We start from the raw sequence: 21,994 nt of genomic DNA, 5'->3' as shown, positions 1-21,994 counted from the left end.
AGTAAAAGTAAAAATAGTCATCCAAAACATGTACTCACGTACAAGTAAAAAAGTATTTGGTGAAAAGAATACTCAAGTAATGACTAACATTATGAGAAACTGCTTAGGATGTTTGATTATTTTTTTTCTTAAACTGGTATTTTTTTTCCTCAGCACAAAGTTATCTACAGTATATGAAGTGTTATTGTTATACTGTACTATAACCTATTACATAATCACATTAAGCAAAGAAATTAAAAATAAAATCTGAATTCCGACGACAAAAAAAAAAAACTACAGAAATGAAGCATTAGGCATCCAAAGAGCATGAGTGCCCTATAATGGAAAAAACATATTACCTATTATCAAACTAAACATGTCAAATACTTTATATTTTTCAATGCTTTAAAGACGCCACGTTATACAGGCCGGTGTAATCACAGAACGGCAAACTTGAGTCTAATTGGGATAATGGAGTCATGTGATTATTATTGCGACGTCTCATTGTTGAAATTGGTAGAGCCACTTTTGCTAGCAAAAATTTTTTAAAAAAAGAAAAAAAAAGTAAATTCTAATATGTAGAATAAAGAGCAAAAACGTAACGACTAGTGTATACCACAATAGGGGAGTAAGATTAGCATTTCTTCTTCACAGATCTACTCACGTGAAAGTAAAAAGTATGGCTTCGTAAAACTACTTGTAGAAGTAAATTTTTTCTCAAAAAGTTACTCAAGTAAATGTAACATGTTACTACTACCCACCTCTGTTTTTTATAAGCATGACTCAAAATAACAGAATAACAAACTTGAAGTGCATTTGGTATAGTTATCATCATGTTATGATGTTTAGGAATGACAAATAATTATGAACTATAATTGAACTCTTACCTGAAGCTGCCACTTCAGATATCGGCAATCCTTGTTCGTAGGACATGAATCCCAAAACCGAAAAGATGGCAAAGCCAGCCACAAAGCTTGAGCCACCATTCACCAAGCACAGAACAAATGTGTCCCTAAAGAAAAACAACAGAAATATTGTCATCAGCCCTGTCAGCCCATAACGCATAGGTTTTGTCCGTTTGTCAGGTGCTAAATGTCACAGGTGTCAAACTTAAAAGCCCGAAGGCCCAACACATGATTTTGTGTGGCCTGTAAAGTGTGAAAGGGAATTATGCCCATCAAATTCTTGCCCCTCATTGCAGAATGTTGTCACTTTAACCCAGGGGTCGACAACCCGAAAACATAAAACAAATATGTCTGGAGCCGCAAAAAAATTAAAAGCCTTATACAGTATAAGGCCATATTAGCTATATTAGCCCATTATCAAAACAACTATGTTGGCTACAAATGCATAATAAGCCTTCATGATTAAATGTTTATATTCCCTGCAGTGTATCCTAGAGAATGACGCACCATGTGACTACTCTGCTGTACGATACTGCCTAACTTCATTACAATATTAATGAATTAGAAGAATGTTTATGTCGTGTTTGTCCACCAACAGAAGCCATATTAAAACAAAAAATATATTTTCCTCCTCAATGTTTTTATACAGTATATATTTTTTTAAAAGCGCCAGGGAGCCACGAGGGGAGTGCTTCTAGTGCTTGCTGACCCCTGCTTTAACCCTTTCATGCACATATTATGATTTTTTTTTTTTTTTTTTTTAAACCTTACAATGCGCTCATTAAAACTTGGCTGCCAATGATCGCATTAGATGTCCTATCCATTTTGATTTATTGATAATTATAACTAACGATTAAAATAAAAAAATACAATAAGTGTTAATAATTTGACAAATAATACAACAATAATTGCTAAAATAATTAAAAAATACAACAAGTGTTAATAATTTGACAAATAATACAACAATAATTGCTCAAATTTAAGTGTGTTTTTTTCTAATTACAAAAAATACTCACTGGTCTTACACTGCAAAAACACACCTCCTTAAGTAAAAACTAGTTAAATTCCCTTGTTTTCAGTGTAAATCTACTACAAAATCTGCTTCAAGTAAAATTTACTCACTTAGATTTCTTAAATGAGAAAAATAACTAGCTGAGAATAATCTTAACAGACTAATTTTAAGCAATAAATGAGTATATTTTATCTTTAAAAAAGTTTGTTTTTCACGATTGTTCATTTTTATTAATATGTTATTAATTTGCAGTGTATAAAGTGTCAACCTTTGATAATTGTCCACTGTAGTGACACTGACCACTGTCCCTGAAAAGCTTAAAAAAATGTTGAGATGTTGCTAGCACTGATATAGATTATTTGTAGCAAGTTAGCAACAAACATTTTTCATACATATCATACACTATAAAAAAAACGAAAACATTAACAAGCCTAGTATGCTGCGTGTTAAATTAATTAGCTCCTATAGTAAAAATATTTTTATATTTTATTCCTGGCTTTTGGCAGTCATTCCTAATAGCTAGCTAAAAGGTAGCTGTTTTTCAGAGCATAGTAACATGGGTTCCTGGTAAAAATGTGGCTTAGTTTGAACCAATAACTTTTTTTTCTAATTAACTTTTCAGTTACGGCGTAGTTTTGTCAAATGTTGCGCCCTTCAGTATAATTGAGTGACGCTGGGCTGCTACTGATGCGTGTAAATGGCAGTAATGGCGGCAACCACTAGAGACCACCACAACTCGAATTAGTCAGTATGTATTAAGGAATAACTCGTCAGCAAGCTATCCAATAGCCTGATAATTATCCTAATTATTTGATTCAGGTGTGTTGGAAGAGGGAGACGTGGAAAACGAACTGGACAGGTGCCCTCGAGGACTGGTGTTGGTGACCCCTGCTCTAGAAAGACTTTTCTGCTAATAATGTATTTCATTTACATTTATTTCTTACATTTATTTGCATACTAATTTCATGAAAATATTTTGCTAGTTCAACATGGTACAACATAGCACTCCTATGGGGTTCAAACATCTATGATACAGCATTTTTGCCTTATTTGTATCTCAAACTGATGCTGTTGATGTTGTTCACTGTTCAGTTAAAACTACAGGTATTCTTAAACTTACGTTGTTTGCATATTACTTATTTTGGACTGATACCCTTGTGTTCTTCACTAATCAGTTAATACTGAACTTGAATTCATACTATGTGGAAAAAATGTTTGCATGCAATTTATGTTGGGCAGACATCTGGTTAAATATTAAATTTAATGAGCAAACTGTCAATAGAAACAGCTGACAATCAAATGTTTCTTGTCTACAAGGACTTCAGGGTAAAACAAACCTAATCTACAATAGTAATAATTAGGTTGATGTTTAAATTCTTATTAAAAAAACATTCAGTAAAATATACAATACAATACAATACAACCATGAGTAAATATTACTCAATTTTAATACGTATTAAGCGATATAATCTTTTTCAAAAGGTTAAGTAAACCTAACCCAAATTATTTAAGTATATTACCGTATTGTTGACACATTTAGGTAATATTTACTAAGTAAAATTGGCTAAACCTTACACTATCAAACTGAGTGTAAATTGTTACCTCAATTTTATTGAGTAAATTCTATAGGCTGTTTTTTTTTACAGTTTATACAGCATAAAAGTCAAGCCTAATGAGCAAAAACCTCTTCAACAAGTCACTCTGTGAATAGTTTTAAGGTGAAGTGAAGCGTTTTAAACAGCACCCAGAGCAGCTGGACTTAGAAGAGAAACGACCTTGAAAGGTCACATCCGGGCTTTTTATAAACAAGACAGAACATAGTCCTTCAACGTGCTATGAATTAAAATATTTTTGGAACTGAAAGGCTAAACAGAAAGAAAATATTGGCCAAAGACCAGAGACAAATATGATATAGAACTTACTTGTAGCAGTTATTATTAAACTCGTTGTAACTGCCAAGAGCTGTCAAACTTCCTTGACAAATCCCAAAAGAGAACAGAACTTGTGCACCTGCATCCATCCAAACCTGAGTGTGTATGTCAGAAATGGAAATATTTACTTTCTTGATCAAAACATTCAAAACTAATAAGTAAATTCAAGAGAATGTACAGGATTTAGTCTATGTAGATGTCGGTCATCCCGTCATGGTGATTTGTTGATTTATGGATTTATTTTGACCTGGCGCTTTATTACTTACTTGAGGGTCCACCAACCTTGTCGGGTCAGGATAGAGGTAGAAAATGATGCCGTCCATGGCACCGGGTAAAGTGAGTCCACGAGCCAACAGAACAACCAACATGACATAAGGGAAAGTGGCTGTAAAGTAAACTACCTGTCAACAAGAGACACGTGAGGGTTAATACATTTGAATTACTGTCATGAAATAAAAATTAACAGGGCTAAACTCTGCTCAAGGCAAACCACTGCACAGTAATAATCCATTTGTTTATACAGAACATAACTAAGGCAGTTGATTGCATCCCAGCGTTTGTGGTTTACCACTGTGCCTTTACTTGCTGAACCCTGTCAGCTCTCTCATATGAATGTAATCACTTGGCTTCTTCTGTAACTCATATGTGTGCATGTGTCTACAAAATTATAGAGCGGTACCTTTCCAGTGGATCTCACTCCTTTCCAAACACAGAAGTAGCACAAAATCCAAGCCAACAAGAGACACAAGGCCAGCTCCCACCTCAGGCTTCCAATGTCTTCTATTCCCGTGGAGATACCCAGAACTCGTCTCCTTGAAAGACACAAACACATAACAAACAGAAACAGTAAAACATGTCATACTCTGTACTTTCAGTAAAGGCACTGGAATTTAGAGTAAAACATAAGTGCTTACAACTTGTCAACAAAATTGAAGCATCAAAAACTCATTTTTAGGCAATACATGGTTTGCTGATTTTCAAATGAATAAGCGACAATATTTAGATTCCCGCAGATCGCAAACGTACATATTTGTTGGAACAAAAGCTTAAGAATTTATACAAAATGAAACAATATTTTTACATTGTAAACAACTACTACATGACACTACACATTTTTTTTGTGGAAAGCGCTAATGACTCACTAATATAGGAACAAGGGAAAACATTAGGTATATTGACAAACTCAAATGATATCCATATTGTGTCTGGACAAAGATAACGTTGTTTGATTTGCTATGCTTTATATGAAGAAACCCCCCGCAAAAAAACAGGTTGATGGACTTTCTGTGTATGCTGCGCAAACGGGCATAAACACGGATTCATAATATGATGGATTTAAAATGATTTTTTTTTTCTTTTATGGTTTCTCTTTGAAAACAAGTAAATGCATATCATTAAATTTAAGAAATATGAAGGAACGTAAACACTACATGAATCATCAACATCGAATCATAGACTTCATCATGATATTCACGGGACACCTTCCGCAGACACTGTGCCACGCCTTCAAGTAGGGGGCCGTCCCACACTCCGCATTAGTTGGTCGCAGTGATTCTCAAACACATGCAGCGATTCAACGCCGGATTTAGGTTGAAAAATTACGAAAGCTGTACCACATACAAACAGGAAGGATTGTCTCAGTAGGGATTTGTTCGAGGATTCAAGGTAATTATTATATTTTTCGTACAATGCATGCATTTTAAAACCTTGTGAAAAAATTCAATTGGAGAGATGAACCGCTACGGCATTGGCGTCATAATTCGCAATATTTACGTAAAATAAATGCTAACTGCCCGGTTTTTTGCTTTTAAACAAGAATTGAGACTGTTTTGCGCATCTTACGTATCATATCTATAAAGAATTCAGGTATTTACACATTTATTCACAAGCATTTTTAACGTAAAAAGCTCTTTGTGGTGATAAAGCGGTGCCCCAGTGGCTTAAAGACTAGCAGCACATTCGACATGTTTATGTAAAATAAATGCTAATTGCCTGTTTTCTTTTTTCTTTTTTTGTTTTAACCAAGAATTGAGACCGTTTTAAGTCCATATCTATAAAGGATTCAGGGATTCAAGCATTTATTCACAAGAATTTTCAATGTAAAACGCTTTCCGTGGTGATAAGGCGGTACCACAGTAGCTTAAAGACAAGCAGCACATTTGACATATTTACGTAAAATAAATGCTAACTGCCCGGTTCTTTGCTCTTTTAACAAAGAATCGAGGCTGTTGTACGTCCATATCTATCAAGAATTCAGGGATTTACGCATTAGTCCCAGAAGGCTGTATTTTCACGTCCAAAATAAGTGGAGACTCACCAATTGGAGAAATTGATTGCACAAATACCAGATTACACACAGAAAGAAATTCAATCTGTACTAATAATAATGATAAATCACATTATCTATGTATAATCTCTTTTCAAAGTAGAATCATGCTACACAATAATAATGATTCAAGTTTTGAGTTTTTCAAGATATGAGTGGTGGGGGCATTGATTTACAAGGAGAAATTTAAACCGCAAGGTGGCAGTAAATTCACTGAATGAACTCAATTCACAAAAAGTAACAATTTGGCAGATAGTGAATACTCCAAAAGAAGGCTTCAAGCAGTTTGTTGCCACATCAGCTTAAATTTACTGTCAAACTAAAACATAACGAGGACTACATGCTATTAATATACTGTACTTTATTATAATTAAACAAACAATGACATAAGGGGGGAAAAAAAGTAAATGAACCATCACATTTAATATTTGGCAGCAATAACTTCCTGACGCTTCCTGTAGCTTCATATCAGTCTGGCACATCGATCAAGACTATTCTTGGTCCATTCTTCTCCACAAAACTGCTGTAGTTCAGTCAGCTTCTTGGGATGTTTGGTATGAATTGCGGTCTGTAGGTCATGCCACAGCATCTCAATGGGATTCAAGTCTGGACTTTGACTTGGCCACTCCAGAACATGTGTTCTGTTCTTCTGAAACCATTCTGAAGTTGATTTACTTCTGTGTTTTGGATTATCGTCTTGTTGCAGCATCCCTCCTCTTTTTAGCTTCAACTGTCTGACAGACGTCCTCAGGTTTTCCTGCAAAACATCCTGATAAACTTTTGAATTCATTCTTCCATTGATGATTGCAAGTTGTCCAGGCCATGAGGCAGCAAAACAGCACCAAAATTCATGACGCTTCCTTCACCATGCTTCACAGTGGGGATGAGGTGTTGATGTTGGCGAGCTGTTCCGTTTTTCCTCCACACATGACATTGTGTGTTACTCCCAAACAATTCAACTTTGGTTTCATCAGTCCACAAAATATTTTGCCAAAACTTCTTTGGACTGTCCAAGTGCCTTTTTGCGAACATTTAACGAGCAACAATGGTTTTTTTAGACAGCAGTGGCTTCCTCCGTGGATTCCTCCCATGAACACCATTCTTGGCCATAGTTTTACATATAGTTGATGCGTGCACAGCGATATAAGTCTTTAGCAGACACTCCAGGGTTCCTCTGCGCTGAACTCTTGGCGTCATCTTTGGTGGACAGCCACTCATTGGGAGAGAACAACAGTGCCAAACTCTCTCCATTTGTGGACAACTTCTCTGAATGTCGATTGATGAACATCCAGACGTTTAGAGATGGTTTGTTGTCCTTTTCTAGCTTTATACAAATCAACAATCCTTGATCGCAGGTCTTCAGACAACTGTTTTGACCGACCCATGATGCATATAAGACAATGCTTCTCACAATTTTTACCAAGTGTGTGTTTTATAGTGGGCAGGGGAGCTTTAAACCACTCATCAGTGATTGGGCACACACCTGACTTAAATTGTTTGGTTAAAAAAAATGGGTTTCAATTGCTCTTCAAGTCTCTTTAGGCAAAGGGTTACCTGACTTACTTTTTCCCCTTCTGTCATTGTTTGCATGCTATCCTCATTAAAATATGAAAACCTATAAATGTTTGGGTGGTTTTAGTTAAAGCAGACACTGTTTTTACATCTGTATGATTTTGACAAAGATCAGATCACATTTGATGGTGATTTTTCGCAGAAATCTTTGAAATTGTTTTCATTTGCAAATCACACCTTTTTCTTTTTTGAATCACACATTTAATTTGCAAATTAAACTTATTTCTCTTTTGAACGGTTGTTTTATTTGCAAATCACACCTATATCTTTTTTGATTGACACCTTTCATTTGAAAACCACACTTTTTCTCTTTTTAGATTTGGCATGATGACAAAGTCCAAGGGGGGGCCAAATTTTGCATAGCGGTCACATCGCAGCATTCTGTGTGATAAGGGTGTATTGAGATGCAGTGAAAAGCTGTAATATTACCAAGTGGCCAGCAGAGGGTTCTGCTAACAACAAATGTAAAGCCTGATGTTATGGTAACTGTAAACCTTCAAACAACACATGGCGCAGCCAAGGGTCGTATACATATCGTCAAGTATGACAACTATTAGTCCGGAGAAGGGAAACAATTTCATGCCAGCATTTGATGTCAAGCTCTTGAGAATGCAATAAATACTTGCGGTAAACATTATGGTGTAATGTATACACAACAATTTGTGTTGCTTAATGTACTCTCTTCAAAATAGTAAGCATTGTATTTGTATTAATCTAAAATGACAAATGGATGTAAACAAATGAATGGAGTAATAGTTGTAGTAATACTTACTTATTGATCATGTATTTAACTCGAAATCCATTTCTATGGACGTAGATTTGTGGCCATATTATCCAGTCAAAAAATGTTGCTTCAATCAAAAAAAACAGTTGCTTCAATCAAAATATATATTTCCAATAAAAACAAAGTCACTTCAATCAGAAAAAAATGTGTTTGAATGCAAAAATAAATTTGAAACTCAAAAAATGCATTTGAAAACTATTTTCCTCTGAAGTTTTTTTTTTTTTTTTTTGATTGAAACAACTTTTCTGATTGAGGTAATGTTTTGCGTTTGGGCCATATTTTGGCTAGGACATTTGTGTCTTTATTATTCAATCAAAAAATCAAAAGTTGCTTCAAACAAACAAAAAAATTCAAAAGAAAAAACAATTAAATCAGAAGAAAAACAATTTCAATCACAGAAAAAAAAGTTTTTGAATGCGAAAAATATTTGACACTCCAAAATTTGCATTTGAACACTTAACTTTTCATTGAAAATGTTTTCTTTGATTGAAGCAATCCTTTTTGTGTTTGGGCCGTATTATGGGTAGGATATTTGTGTCTAAATCATTCAATCCCCAAAAAACTTGCTTCAATCAAAAAACAAATATTTTAAATCAGAGAAAAAAATCATTTGAGAAATAGAATTGCCCTCCTCTAAATTTTTTCTTTTAAATAATATTTTTATTTGAAATTTTTTTTTTTCATTGAATTTTCACCTTTTTTTGAAGTGCAAAAAGTCTTGAACTACCTTTTTTGACTGAAGAGGAAAACCTTTGAACTACCTTTATTTATTAATTTATTTATTTTTATTAAGGCAGAAAAAGTTTTGAAGGAACTTTGAAATTTTGAGACAAATGTTCAGTTCGCATTATTTTTGCATTCAAAGACATCTTTTTTTGATTGAAGTGACTTTTTTTGATTGAAAATATATATTTTGATTGACGTGACCTTTTTTTTATTGAAGCAACTTTTTTTTTTTTTTTATTGAATAATAAAGACACAAATCTACCTCCATACATTTCCTGCTCTACACTACAACCCCAATTCGAATTAATTTGTCACATTGTGTTAAACATAGAAACACAATATATTGATTTGGAAACCATGTTCCACCTATAATTAATTGAATATACTAGACAAGACAAGATTTTTAATGTTTAAACTGTTTATTTATAGTTATTGTTTTTACCAAATGTTCATTAACTTTTAACTTCATGGCTGCAACCCGTTCCAAAAAAAAAAAAAAAAAAAGATGACATGGTCATGTTTATCACTGTGTAACATAACCTTTTATTTCAAACTTTCTTTCCCATTCTTGTTTGATGTACAGCTCCAGCTCCAGCAAGCCTGGGTCTCCGCTGTCGTATTTTACATTTCTCAAATCACACATCTCAATTGGCCATAAATTTTGAATGGGAAACAGGTCTGGACTGCAGGCAGGCCAAACTACTACCCACACTCTTTTACTATGAAGTCACGCTGTTGTCGCACGTGCAGAATTCGGCAATTTTCGCATTGTCCTCCTGAAATAAGCAGGGGCGCCCTTGAAAAAGATGTTGTTAGATGCAAGCATTTTTCCCCAAAACTGAATACACTGTTCTGTATTGACTGTGCCTTTCCAAATGTGCAAGCTGCCAATGCCCAACACAATGACAATACAATGATGCAGCACCATACCATCACAGATCCTGGCTTTTGAACCGAGCGCTCTTAACAATTTCGGTTGTTTTTGTCCTCTTTAGTCCGGATAACATGATGTCTAGTTTTCCATAAAAAATTGGAAATCATGATATGGCTGACCACAGAACTGTTTTCTGCTTTGCCACACTCCATTTTAAATAACACGAATATATGCCTTCTAGATTCTGTTCCGAAATGGCTTCTCCTTTGAACTGTAGTCTCATCCGGCAACGGCAGATGAAACAGCGGATTGTGCTCCCCGACAACAGTTCCTGGAGGTATTGCGGAGCCCATTCTGAGATATCTTTTATCGTAGCATTGCTGTTTGTGATAAATGATGAAATCCCCAATTGCTAGCAAATGTACATTGAGGAACATTGTCCTTAAACTGTTCGACTATTTTCCCACACACTTCTTCACGAAGAGGTGAACCTCGCTCCATCTTGGCTTGGAAATGAATGAGAAATTCAGGGAAGTTCCTTTTATACCCAAAAATGGTTCCCACCTGTTCACCGGCAGGATATTCCAAACATGGTTTTGATGAGCCCAGTTCTTTTGAAACACGTTACAGCCATAAAACTTTAAGTTAATGATTATTTGCTAAAATCCATAAAGTTTATCAGTTTGAACATCAAATACCTTGTCTTTGTAGCGCATTCAATTAAAAACAGGTTAAATATGATTTGCAAATCATTGTCAACTGTTTTATTTGTTTAACACGACGTCACAACCTCAGGTGAATTGGGGTTGCACAACATATTTACATATGGGGAAACTTTCATTGAGATAAAATTGAAATAAAAATACTTTTTTTTTGTCCATGTACACTGACAGTTTTTATTGTGCAATAAAGTTACACATTTGTATTTTGAGTATTTTGTCATATTGTCACAAGAAAAAAAAAAGATTCAATGCCTGTGAGTATTGCCATTCAGTCAGTCAGCCATCATTTCATTCTCAGGGCATTGAATCAACTTTAAGGAAACATAAGTATTTTCTTACAAATATGTTGGGATGTACCAATTCATGTTTGAGCACTGTGTAGAGTCAATAAAAGTCATGTGCACATTATCTGTTGAGAAATCCTAAACATGACTGGGTATGAGTCATGTGTAAAAGGTCAAACTCAAGTTCAAGTTGTCTTAAGATAAAACTACCCGTCTCTGTAGGCTGGTCAGTAAGTTGCCTTTAGGTGTTGCAATGTCAAACACAACCAACATTGCAACACTGTTCCGGATCCTGATTTGCTATTTGCATGAGTGTGTGATATTTTGGGGTCCAACACTGTGCCCTCAGTGTGGGAGGGGAAGTTGCATTCAGGAGGGGGATTCTTTTGAAATGAAGCAGCCAAGGCAAATTACTTTTCTAGACGATAAGCTACTTCTTCTTTTGTTCATATTTCTGCATTTTAGACACAAAGCTCTGAAACAGCCCCTGGGAAACTGCACTTGGCCTTGCCTTGTAAGATTCCTTCTTAAACAAAATGATTTGCCAATAATCAAATTATGAGAGGGTGCTCCTTTTCTGTATGATAAATAAATAAATAAATAAACACTTTATTACTGGATTTAGTATTGTTCCAATAATGCCTAAAACCGTAATAATACAAAAGAATTAATTTTAATCCGATGAGGAAAAATGACCCACATAGTGTAGATTCTAATGACGTTGCAAATCTTACATATTTTTCGTTAATTTGTGCGGTTAACAAATCTCCAGCATGGTGAGTTCATCCAGGGTCAATTCTATGTCAGTGTTCATTTAGTCTGTATACTATTATTAAGATTTTTTTTTTTGCTTAATTGGTTAGTAGTTTCTAATTATAGTATTCTTATTGTGATGGTAAAAATAAAACCCCTTCCTGAATATTACTACACTGATGTTTTTGATGCCACTATTGTACTCGGTAAAATATTGTTGCCTAGAGGAGCCATAGATCGGTTCTATGACATCTAATGACATTTTGGCCTGTCACAACAGTTAAGACTGAACCATGATACACACAAGATCCTTCAAGAAACAATTAATCAACAAGATACAGTATTTGACACAGTGCACCCCCCCCAAAAAAACAAAAATCTATTGTCAGACATTAATACCGTAGTACAATAATCAATGCGGGGATAGGAATCTACAAACTAGGGGTGTGACAAAATATCGAAATGGTGATATATCGTGATACTTTGTATCCCAAAAGGTTATCGATATGCTCCTGTCAAGATTCGAGATATTGTTTTATAAAGGTGTCAATCTAAGAAAGAAAAAAAAAAAAAAAAAAAAGAACCATCAAGTTGCTACCAAAAATCTTCCACCATAATAGTGTCTCAGTTAACTCTAAGGCTGCCAGTGACTGTGCTCGACACCCAATCCATATATACTGGGAACGTTCGTTCATTCAAAACCAGAGCATTCACAGTCATTCGGTCCAATTGTCGGGGCATTTACAGGTCACTTACTTTTCATTTTAGAGCATTTACAGGTCATTTTACTGTTGACTTTTGAGTCACTGCCTATTCATTTGGGTGATTTCCAGGTCACTTCCTGTTCTGTAACTCAAAATAAACAGGAAGTGACCCACAAAATAACCCCAAATCAACAGGAAGTTACTGAAAATCAACAGGTAAATTACGTGAAATGCCCCAAAATTACCGAATTGCCTGGCATTGGCTGCCACTGACGTCCATAGACGTCCAATCCGTTTGAAGTGGGAGGGATGGCAGCGAATGAACCAGTTCAAATTGATTGGACATCTACTAGTGATAAACTCATTCCAATTCACAGCAGAAGCTTGTTTTTCTGTTTATTAGTTCTTTGTAGAATATCCTAGAATGATTTCCTGACCAATGTATCGATAATCGTTGTATCGTCATATCGTCAGATCATCGTTATCGTGAGCTTTGTCTCGCAAATTGTATCGTAAGGTACCAAGAGTTTCCCACTCCTACCTTAAACCTTCAAATGATGAGCAAAGAAACAGACTCTATTTAAATATCAGCAGTAACATTAAATCACCAAAAGGTCGAAATCTTTTACTGATTTATAAATGTCGACTTACTGTAAGTGCACACAGGGCTGTCAACAGACTTGCAGGGGCCCGGGGACAAGAGACCATTATAGGGCCCCCCCACTCCTCCCCTGCTACCGGCTTGTCGCGACAAGCCACGCAGTACTTTTAACGCTTTGCAAGCAATGACTGTAAATTTTCAAATTAATTAATTTGAGATGGACAGTTAAATTTAACAGACCGTAATGTGATGTGACACAATATAAACAAACAATTTCCATATATTGTCCCATGTAGGCTACAATACAATACAATACAATACAACTGAGAGTGCTATCCCTGCCTGCTAAGCAACAAAACAGTATAACTAAACATTCTGTGCCTGCCCCCTCCATATCCATGGGGTTATCAAGCCCTCAAACAGTGATGCGCCTAGATTTTTTTGACAGAAAAGTCATTTATAACATCAGCAGTGTTGTTAATAACGGCGTTACAATATAACGGCGTTACTAACGGCGTTATTTTTTTCAGTAGTGGGTAATCTAATTAATTACTTTTCTCATCTTGGCAACGCCGTTACCGTTACTGAGGACGGAAAGGCATGCGTTACTATGCGTTACTATATTGGTCGAAAAGTCAGAGGGAGACGGACTCACCGAGACGACAGAGCAGAGCAGGAGTGGAGGCAAGAAAGTTGTGACGCCGAGCAAACGCGATGCTAGGTAGCTCCAATAATACATGTTGTAGCCGATAGCCTACAAACTACGCCCGCATGATATGGTAGATATGGTAGACATGGTAGATAACACATGTACTGTATATAGATATAACTAGATGCAAAATGACAGACATGGCACTAAATGCGTTACTAGACAGCCGCCATCTTAAAGCAGTAGACTTTTTAGGACGGCTCTGTTGTAGAGAACCTTCCTAGCGAACCTAAGTAACTTTTTATCTAAAATACTTCTAAATCGGCAAAATCTTGACTTGAATCTATCTTTAAATGATGAAACAGTTTTAAAACTGTCATATGTCGAAAGTAGAGAGAAGGGAACTAATGCAATAATGGGAGCAATTTTAACAACTTTTAACAGTTGATTCAGGGTAAAGGGTAAATTAGGGTAAAGAATTGGGCTCGGGCCAATTGTACCAAAAACCTTCACAAAAAACTTCACATAATGTGGCCAATGTTTTTTTTTTTTTTTTTTTTTGAGGAAAAAAAAAAAAAGTAATTATCACCAATTACTTTGCCAAGTAACTGATTACTCTTACATTCATGTAATTGAGTTACTAACGCAATTACATTTTGGGAGAAGTAATTTGTAACTATAATTAATTACTTTTTTTCAGTAAGATTAACAACACTGAACATCAGTGAAATCCAGTTTTTGCGCAAACTCATGCTCAATGGAGAGCATGGTTAGATTGTTGAACCTACCCTGTGATATGGTGGAGCCTAGGTAGTTTTTTTCATTAATTTTCATTTTACTGAAGGCTCACTCTCCTCCAGCTACAGTCACTGGCAAAGACAAGAAAATGCGTCACCGGACCAGAGTCTGTTCAGCCTCGCGCGCTTGCTCCCCACAGACTAACACATATCCCTGATCTCCCATCACTCTCTCCCTCCTAAGCTCAACGCGAGCAGCATTTCTTGTCATACCGCCGCTCAATAGGCTACAAGCAGCCGGTAACAGACTCAAATCGGTTTTTGGTCACGGTGATCGCAAATGTAAGCATTCAGTGTTAGCGGCTGATGTTAACTTAGCGACATCACTGTCCAAAGCCAACTCTTGCCCTAATTCTCTGGCTTCTTGTCCCCCTTTTAAAAACTTTTCTCGTTCACCTCTTTGAACTTCATCTCTTTTTTCCTTTTCTTTTCTGCGCACCCGATTTATGACGACTCGCCATGTTTAGAGTTTATAACAATGACAGATTTTAATTTTCCCGCATCAGGGCACATACGTAGTGTAGCCTTGAGTGCGCCAGAGCGGGGTCAAACCATTCTCTGCTAAGACAGACGGGGCGGCGGGGGGTGTTGTGCAAAAAAGGAAAAAATATATATGTTTGAAATAGTCCTGTCAAAATTAGCGCGTAACGGGCGGTAATTAATTTTTTTTAATTAATCATGTTAAAATATTTGACGCAAATATATTTTAACGCACATGCCCCGCTCAAACAGATTAAAATGACAGCACACTGTAATGTCCACTTGTTACTTGTGTTTTTCGGTGAGTTGTCGCTCTCTGCTGTCTGCTCCGCTAGGGTGCGACTAATTTTATGGGTTTCAGCACCACATGAGCATTGTGTAATTATTGACATCAACAATGGCGAGCTACTAGTTTATTTTTTGATTGAAAATTTTACAAATTTTATCAAAACGACAACATTAAGAGGGGTTTAAATATAACATTTCTAAAACTTGTACTAACATTTATCTTTTAAGAACTACAAGTCTTTCTATACATGGATCACTTTAACAGAATGTTAATAGTGCTAATGCCATCTTGTTGATTTATTGTTATTATAAATAAATACAGTACTAATGTACCGTATGTTGAATGTATGTATCCGTCTTGTGTCTTATCTTTCCATTCCAAAAATAATTTACAGAAAAATATGGCATATTTTATAGATGGTTTGAATTGCGACTAATTATGATTAATTAATTTTTAAGCTGTAATTAACTCGATTAAAAATTTTAATCGTTTGACAGCCCTAGTTTGAAATATTTAATATGTTTAAGTTTATAAGTATATATCGAGTAGAACACAATATTTAATCAGACAATGATTGAAATAAAAAAGAAATATGTGAATGTAAATTAAAATCATTCAGGGGCCCCTATGGTCCTGCGGCCCGGGATAACATACCCCCCCGTCGACAGGTGTGAGTGCAGACATGGACAAAACTTTTGGTACCCCTCTTTTAACGAAAGACTGCTAACGTGCTAGACATGCTACCCAAATTCCTAACCTTCAGAAAGCGTGCCCTCTACTTGCTATAACTCCTAACTATGAATCGCAATTAATTCCTCTGCCCTGAAAACTAAAAAAAAAGTTTCAAGAATATCAGTCCCATTTCAAATTTAGGCCACTCCAGGACCTTTAAATGCTTCTTACGAAGCCACTCCTTTGTTACCCTGGCTGTGTGTTTGGAATCATTGTCATGCTGAAAGACCCAGCCACGTCTCCTCTTCAATGCCCTTGCTGATGGAAGGAGATTTTCATTCAAAATCGCTCGATAAATGGCCCCATTCATTCTTTCCTTTACACAGGTCATTCGTCCTGGTCCCTTTGCAGGAAAACAGCCCCGAAGCATGATGTTTCCACCCCCATGCTTCACAGTGTGTATGGTGTTCTTCGGATGCAATTCAGTATTCTTTTTCCTCCAAACACGAGAACCTGTGTTTCTACCAAAACGTTCTATTTTGGTTTCATCTGACCATAACACATTCTCCTAGTCCTCTTCTGGATCATCCAAATGCTATCTAGCCAACCGCAGACGGGCCTGGACATGTACTGGCTTCAGCAGGGGAACACGTCTGGCAGTGCAAGATTTGAGTCCCTGGCGGTGCTGTGTGTTACTGATAGTAGCCTTCGTTAGTGTGGTCCCAGCTCTCTGTAGGTCATTCACCAGGTCCCCCCGTGTGGTTGTGGGATTTTTGCTCACAGTTCTTGTTATCATTTTGACGCCACGGGGTGAGATCTTGCATGGAGCCCCAGATCGAGGGAGATTATCAGTGGTCTTGTATGTCTTCCATTTTCTAATAATTGCACCCACAGTTGATTCCTTTACACCAAGCGTTTTACTTATTGCAGATTCAGTCTTCCCAGCTTGGCGCAGGTCTACAATTTTGTCTCTGGTGTCCTTCGACAGCTCTTTGGTCTTGGCCATAGTAGAGTTTGGAGTGTGACTGACTGAGATTGTGGACAGGTGTCTTTTATACTGATAAGGAGTTAAAACAGGTGCCATTAATACAGGTAACGAGTGGAGCCTAGTTAGACCTCGTTAGACTTCGTTAGAAGAAGTTGGAGCTCTTTGACAGCCAGAAATCTTGCTTGTTTGTAGGTGACCAAATTCTTCTTTTTTCACTCTAATTTGGAAATAAATTCTTTAAAAATCAAACAATGTGATTTTCAGGGTTTTTTTCCATATTCTGTCTCTCATGGTTGAGGTTTACCCATGTTGACAATTACAGGCCTCTCTAATCTTTTCAAGTAGGAGAACTTGCACAATTAGTGGTGAACTAAATTATTATTTGCCCCACTGTATATAAAATAAATAAAGTAATGAAACAGGTCCGTATAAAAATGTTGGTACTTGTAACTTAATATTTTGTTGCCCAACCTTTTGAAGCAATTAGAGAAATCCAACAATTTCTGTCAATGAGATTTCTCTGTCAACGAGACTTGCACCTGTCAATAGCTATTTTGGCCCACTCCTTGTGAGCAAACAGCTCCAGTTGCCTCAGGTTTGAAGGGTGTCTTCTCCAGGGTTCTTTCCACTATTTCCACAGATATTTAATAGAATTTCAATCTGGGCTCATAGAAGGCTACTTCAGAATAGCCCAGTGCTTTTCGCTTAGCCATTCTTAGTTGTTTTTGGCTGTTTTGGGACATTATCATTTTTGAACACTCATGACCTTTGACTGAGATCAAGCTTTTTGACAGTAGGCAGGACATTTCTGTGCAGAGCGTACTGATAGAGTTGAGATTTCAGTGTACCTAGCACAGATCCAAGGAACCCTGTGTCAGATTTGCCAAAATAACCCCGAACATAACTGAGCCTATTCAATGTTTCACTTTAGGGACAGTGTTCACATCTTGGTGTGCTCATAAATTTATGAATTCAGACTTAAATTTGTGAAAATCCATATAACCAAACCATAAAGTTTCTGGGAGAATGTCTTTCGGACAGGTAAGACACAACCGGAGCTTTTTGGTCAGCCAGGTCAACTTCATGTCCTTACACATGCACACGTCTACCATTGGATGTTCAACACCCTGCGTAATGTGACTGATAGCATCCTTTTTGTTTTACTTTATTTACAACGTGTGCATTATTCACGTTGCAATTGCATTATTCACTACGCATTATTACTGCTCATTTTGCTGATTACACTATTGTATTATTTATCGCTTGCTACCAATCAGGCCCTCAATAAACTATTTTCGTTCCTAGCTCAGACATGTTTTCATTGGAGTGACAAATAAGCAAGTCCAAAAATTGAAATTTACTGTAATAGTTTGGGTAATGTCTAGCATTTTACAGCCATCTTGCATGCTGGCAAATACTAAAATATTAAACGACATCAAAATGTCATTGTTTTCACATCCCTCTGGAACAAAACTGTTCAAGTTCCTGAAATGACTTATCGAATGTGGCACAAGGCTATGTACTTAAAAGAAATGTCCAAAAATAAATCTGATAATGATGACAAACATTTGAAAATGGTTTGAAAATGTACTTACTCCCAGAATTCCGTCGCAGGGGTTGTCGCATTTACATCTGCTGTCCAATTGGATGACATATTTTTTTTGTCGAATTCAACACAGTTTTCTAAGGAAACAATGACAATGTTGGCGCAATATAATAGACCTTAAAAATCATGTATGTTGAAAAATTAAGAATAGAGACAGACAATATTTGATATTGTTAAATAGCACTAGGCAGTCAATTTTAAAGCCCCTGCTTTTGAATGAAATCTTCTTTGTAACATAGTCACAGGCAACAACAGATGAGGTCTACCTGTGTTCCAGAAGTTCCTGCAGCTGGCCCATGGAACCTCAGCATTGAAGGAAGAAAAGAGATAGAAGAAAGCCCAGGCCTGGATGACGATGTATGACACGGCAGCATAGGCAATCACTACCTGGGTTGCATAACCAATCCCTAAGGAGACAAGGTGAGTCAATGTACAGCTCATGCAAGCTAGTAAATTAGTCCTAAGCATAGGCCCTGTTCTATATTTCATTTACATGCCAGCCTTCTTTTTCCTTTGTTCTGTCATCTGGTACACACCTGCCCATGTTAACCGAATACCATATGGTTAGAGTTCATAATCTTCCTGACACATGAGATAGTGCTCTCCAGCTAAAGAAACCACTTGAATACGTCATCGATGCATATGGTTTCAACTCAGCCTTCAGGCACTTGGAGCAACTTGTTTTGTAAGTTCATTGAAATAGTCGTCAGCATACCGCAGTGATCCACAAACACCGGGCTTGGGGACCGGTACCAGTTCGTGGAGCATTTGCTACCGGGCCGCAGAGAAATAATAACTTGTTAACGACCGCAATCTGGCCTGTGCCTCTTGACACATCAATAAACTGTACCTGTCTACTCTATTGACTAATCCGAGTAGAGATTTGTGTAAGTTGCCCTCTAGTGGTTGGCCACCATTACTGGGGTGTTTGCACACCTATAGCAGCCCCGCGTCAGTCAATGTAAACAGTAACATTAGCTGCTCTTGGCTTTGTGGTGTGGGCGCCAATGTCTTTGGACAGCTTTTTCTACGGGGAAAAGGCCACCTGCCGAGCCAGAAGAGGAGCCTACACCAAGTCCATTCTGCACAATATGTGGCTAAAAGCTAGCAACCGAGGCAACAAAAACAAAAGCACTGACAGCATTATAACTCGTGCCGACCGTAATGCTAAAGCCAAGAAACCTTTCACGATCGGAGAAGAACTCATTATGCCTGCGACCAACGATGTTTGCTGTCAGGTTTTTGGAGCGGCAGCTGTTAAAAAAGGTTGATTCACGGATGGTGAGTTACATTTTCCCTGGACTTAATGTTCGTTATGTTGTGTTGTGTTATTTTATATTTACTGTCATTTTCTGTCACACATTGCCGGTCCATGAAAAAAAGGCCCGTATCACACCGGTCCGTGGTGCAAAAAAGGTTGGGGACCACTGGCATACCCCATAGAAAGAGCAAAAGGATTTGCATCTTAGGGCGCTTTCACACTAGTACTGTTTAAAACAGACAAGAGTTCTTTTTTGCAGATGGCCCAGTTTGTTTTGCAAATGTGAATGCGCATCCCAACTCTACTTCGGACCAAATAAACGAACTCTGGTCCGCTCAAAAATTGTGGGTCTCGATCCGCTTTAAGCGCACCCTGCTTCGCTTGTGAATGCAACTGGAGCAGGGTGCACTTTTGCTACTTTACGTGCAGCGTCACAGCCTGAAGGTGTACTGCTCCACACGTAGTGCATCCTTGGAAGCGGAAGTACAGTGCGCATGCTATTCAAAATCAAAAATGGCAAGATGACCAAATGTTGTTGTGCTGCCCTGAGTAGTTGCAGTTATTACACAGAATCGGGTTCTAATGTGGTGGTTGTGTTTTGCATGAAGTTCCTGAACACACCGTTTGAGAGATGAGAGAAGTGCGGTATATTTTCACTTTCTATGTTCATTTATTATTGGCTTCGGCTACAGCGGACAGTGGCCGTGTTGTATTGCGCAAGTTCTAAAATAAAGGATTAAAAACCAGTCGAAGCTGGCCACTTCCTTGTCCAGGCATCATTTTTCGGTTGCCCCCCCCTTTTTTTTTCCAGAGGGAGGCGGTGGGGGGTATAGTTCGGTTGCCGCAGTGTGAATGCTGAACCTTTTCAACAAGTCATTTGCAAGTGTTGTTGCGAGGTAGCTCTCCAACAGGACCCTGATCCCCTTGGTCTAATGTGAAAGTGCCCTTAAGTTTGCACTGTCTGTTCCTCCTTGAGTGTACACATTACAGCATGTCAAAAACAATCAAAAAGCCCTGAGTAATAGCTGTATTGCATGTTCCTTTGTCAGCATGTGCGTGGACACTGTGCTCCTTGAATACTATCCATCATACACCATACTGGTGCTGTAAATAACCTGTCAGAATCACATGTCATAAATTGAAACCAGCTTCCAACAAGTGCACTATTTATGAGCGTGAACATCTTCTAAAAACAGGGCCGAGCTCGTTTAGTTATTTCCATAATCTTGTCAGGTATTAATAGCCCATTAAAACTTTCATGTGTTCAGTTGGAAGGAATGAACTTGGGCAGCATGCCACAGATGGAAAAGTCAAAGGAGTGTTGACAGACTTGCACATTGTCGGCTTGTTAAGAATAGACAAAAAAAAAAATTCAGTCGCACCTATGCCAAGACCTACAGCTCAGTCGTTGCCCACGATTGTCTGATTAGCCACATCCCGTGTGAATTTCAAACAATGGAAATGTGCTTGAAGTTCACATTAGGCCGGATGGACCATTCACACTCTGCTATGTTCACTTCTTCTACCATGTTAAAGTCCAAAACAAAATTTGAGCAGGTAAGTCAAATTTTCCACTAAGAAACTCAAAAGACATACAGTATGTTGGATGACATGAATTACACTTATCCTTCCAAAAAAAACAACTGCACATTTTAATGTTTTTTTTTTTTTTTTTTAAGAAATAGATTTATTTATCTATTCAAATACTTTTTTTTCCTCAGTCGAGGAACACAATCAGATAGCTTTTGGATGAACTGAAAATTTAAAAAGTAAAGAATGTCAAGGCAATGTCATTATCAGTCAATTCCACGAGCCAGTCAAAAAGTAATGAACCCAAGTTTACATTTTTCTGACAGCTGACAATAAAACAATTAACAATTTGTAGTTTTAATACATTATTAAGGTTTATTTAAGAAAAAAAAACCTGCTTAAGCCTTTAGTCATCTTCTCAACCATTTTGAAAATGTGCCACTGTCTAGGTCTACTTGCAACCAATAACCCTTTGATAAGCAAGTTTTTTGATAGTAACTCAGTTATGCAAGGCCACGTAAACAGACCCCCCCCAAAAAAATTCAGTTT

At 37.2% G+C, this 21,994-nt stretch overlaps 1 protein-coding gene across 3 annotated transcripts in view; it reads right to left on the bottom strand.

Moving 5' to 3' along the window:
- LOC130921276 (sodium- and chloride-dependent GABA transporter 2-like) overlaps window positions 1-21,994 on the bottom strand; it is a 93,890-nt gene that overhangs the window by 51,559 nt on the left and 20,337 nt on the right. For all 3 annotated transcript variants that reach the window (XR_009064323.1, XM_057844963.1, XM_057844962.1), the window contains exons 4-9: window positions 18,921-19,061; window positions 18,644-18,731; window positions 4,507-4,639; window positions 4,094-4,228; window positions 3,819-3,922; window positions 867-991 (exon numbers count right to left, since the gene is read on the bottom strand). Coding sequence is in view for 2 of the 3 variants with exons in the window: in XM_057844963.1 (XP_057700946.1) it covers window positions 867-991; window positions 3,819-3,922; window positions 4,094-4,228; window positions 4,507-4,639; window positions 18,644-18,731; window positions 18,921-19,061 (726 nt within the window). In the remaining variant the exon portion in view is untranslated. The remainder of the gene's footprint in view (window positions 1-866; window positions 992-3,818; window positions 3,923-4,093; window positions 4,229-4,506; window positions 4,640-18,643; window positions 18,732-18,920; window positions 19,062-21,994) is intronic.

The sequence above is a fragment of the Corythoichthys intestinalis genome, chromosome 9 (genome assembly GCF_030265065.1).
Source record: "Corythoichthys intestinalis isolate RoL2023-P3 chromosome 9, ASM3026506v1, whole genome shotgun sequence".
NCBI classification, from domain to species: Eukaryota; Metazoa; Chordata; class Actinopteri; order Syngnathiformes; family Syngnathidae; genus Corythoichthys; species Corythoichthys intestinalis.
This window is presented reverse-complemented; position numbering and strand designations above follow the sequence as displayed.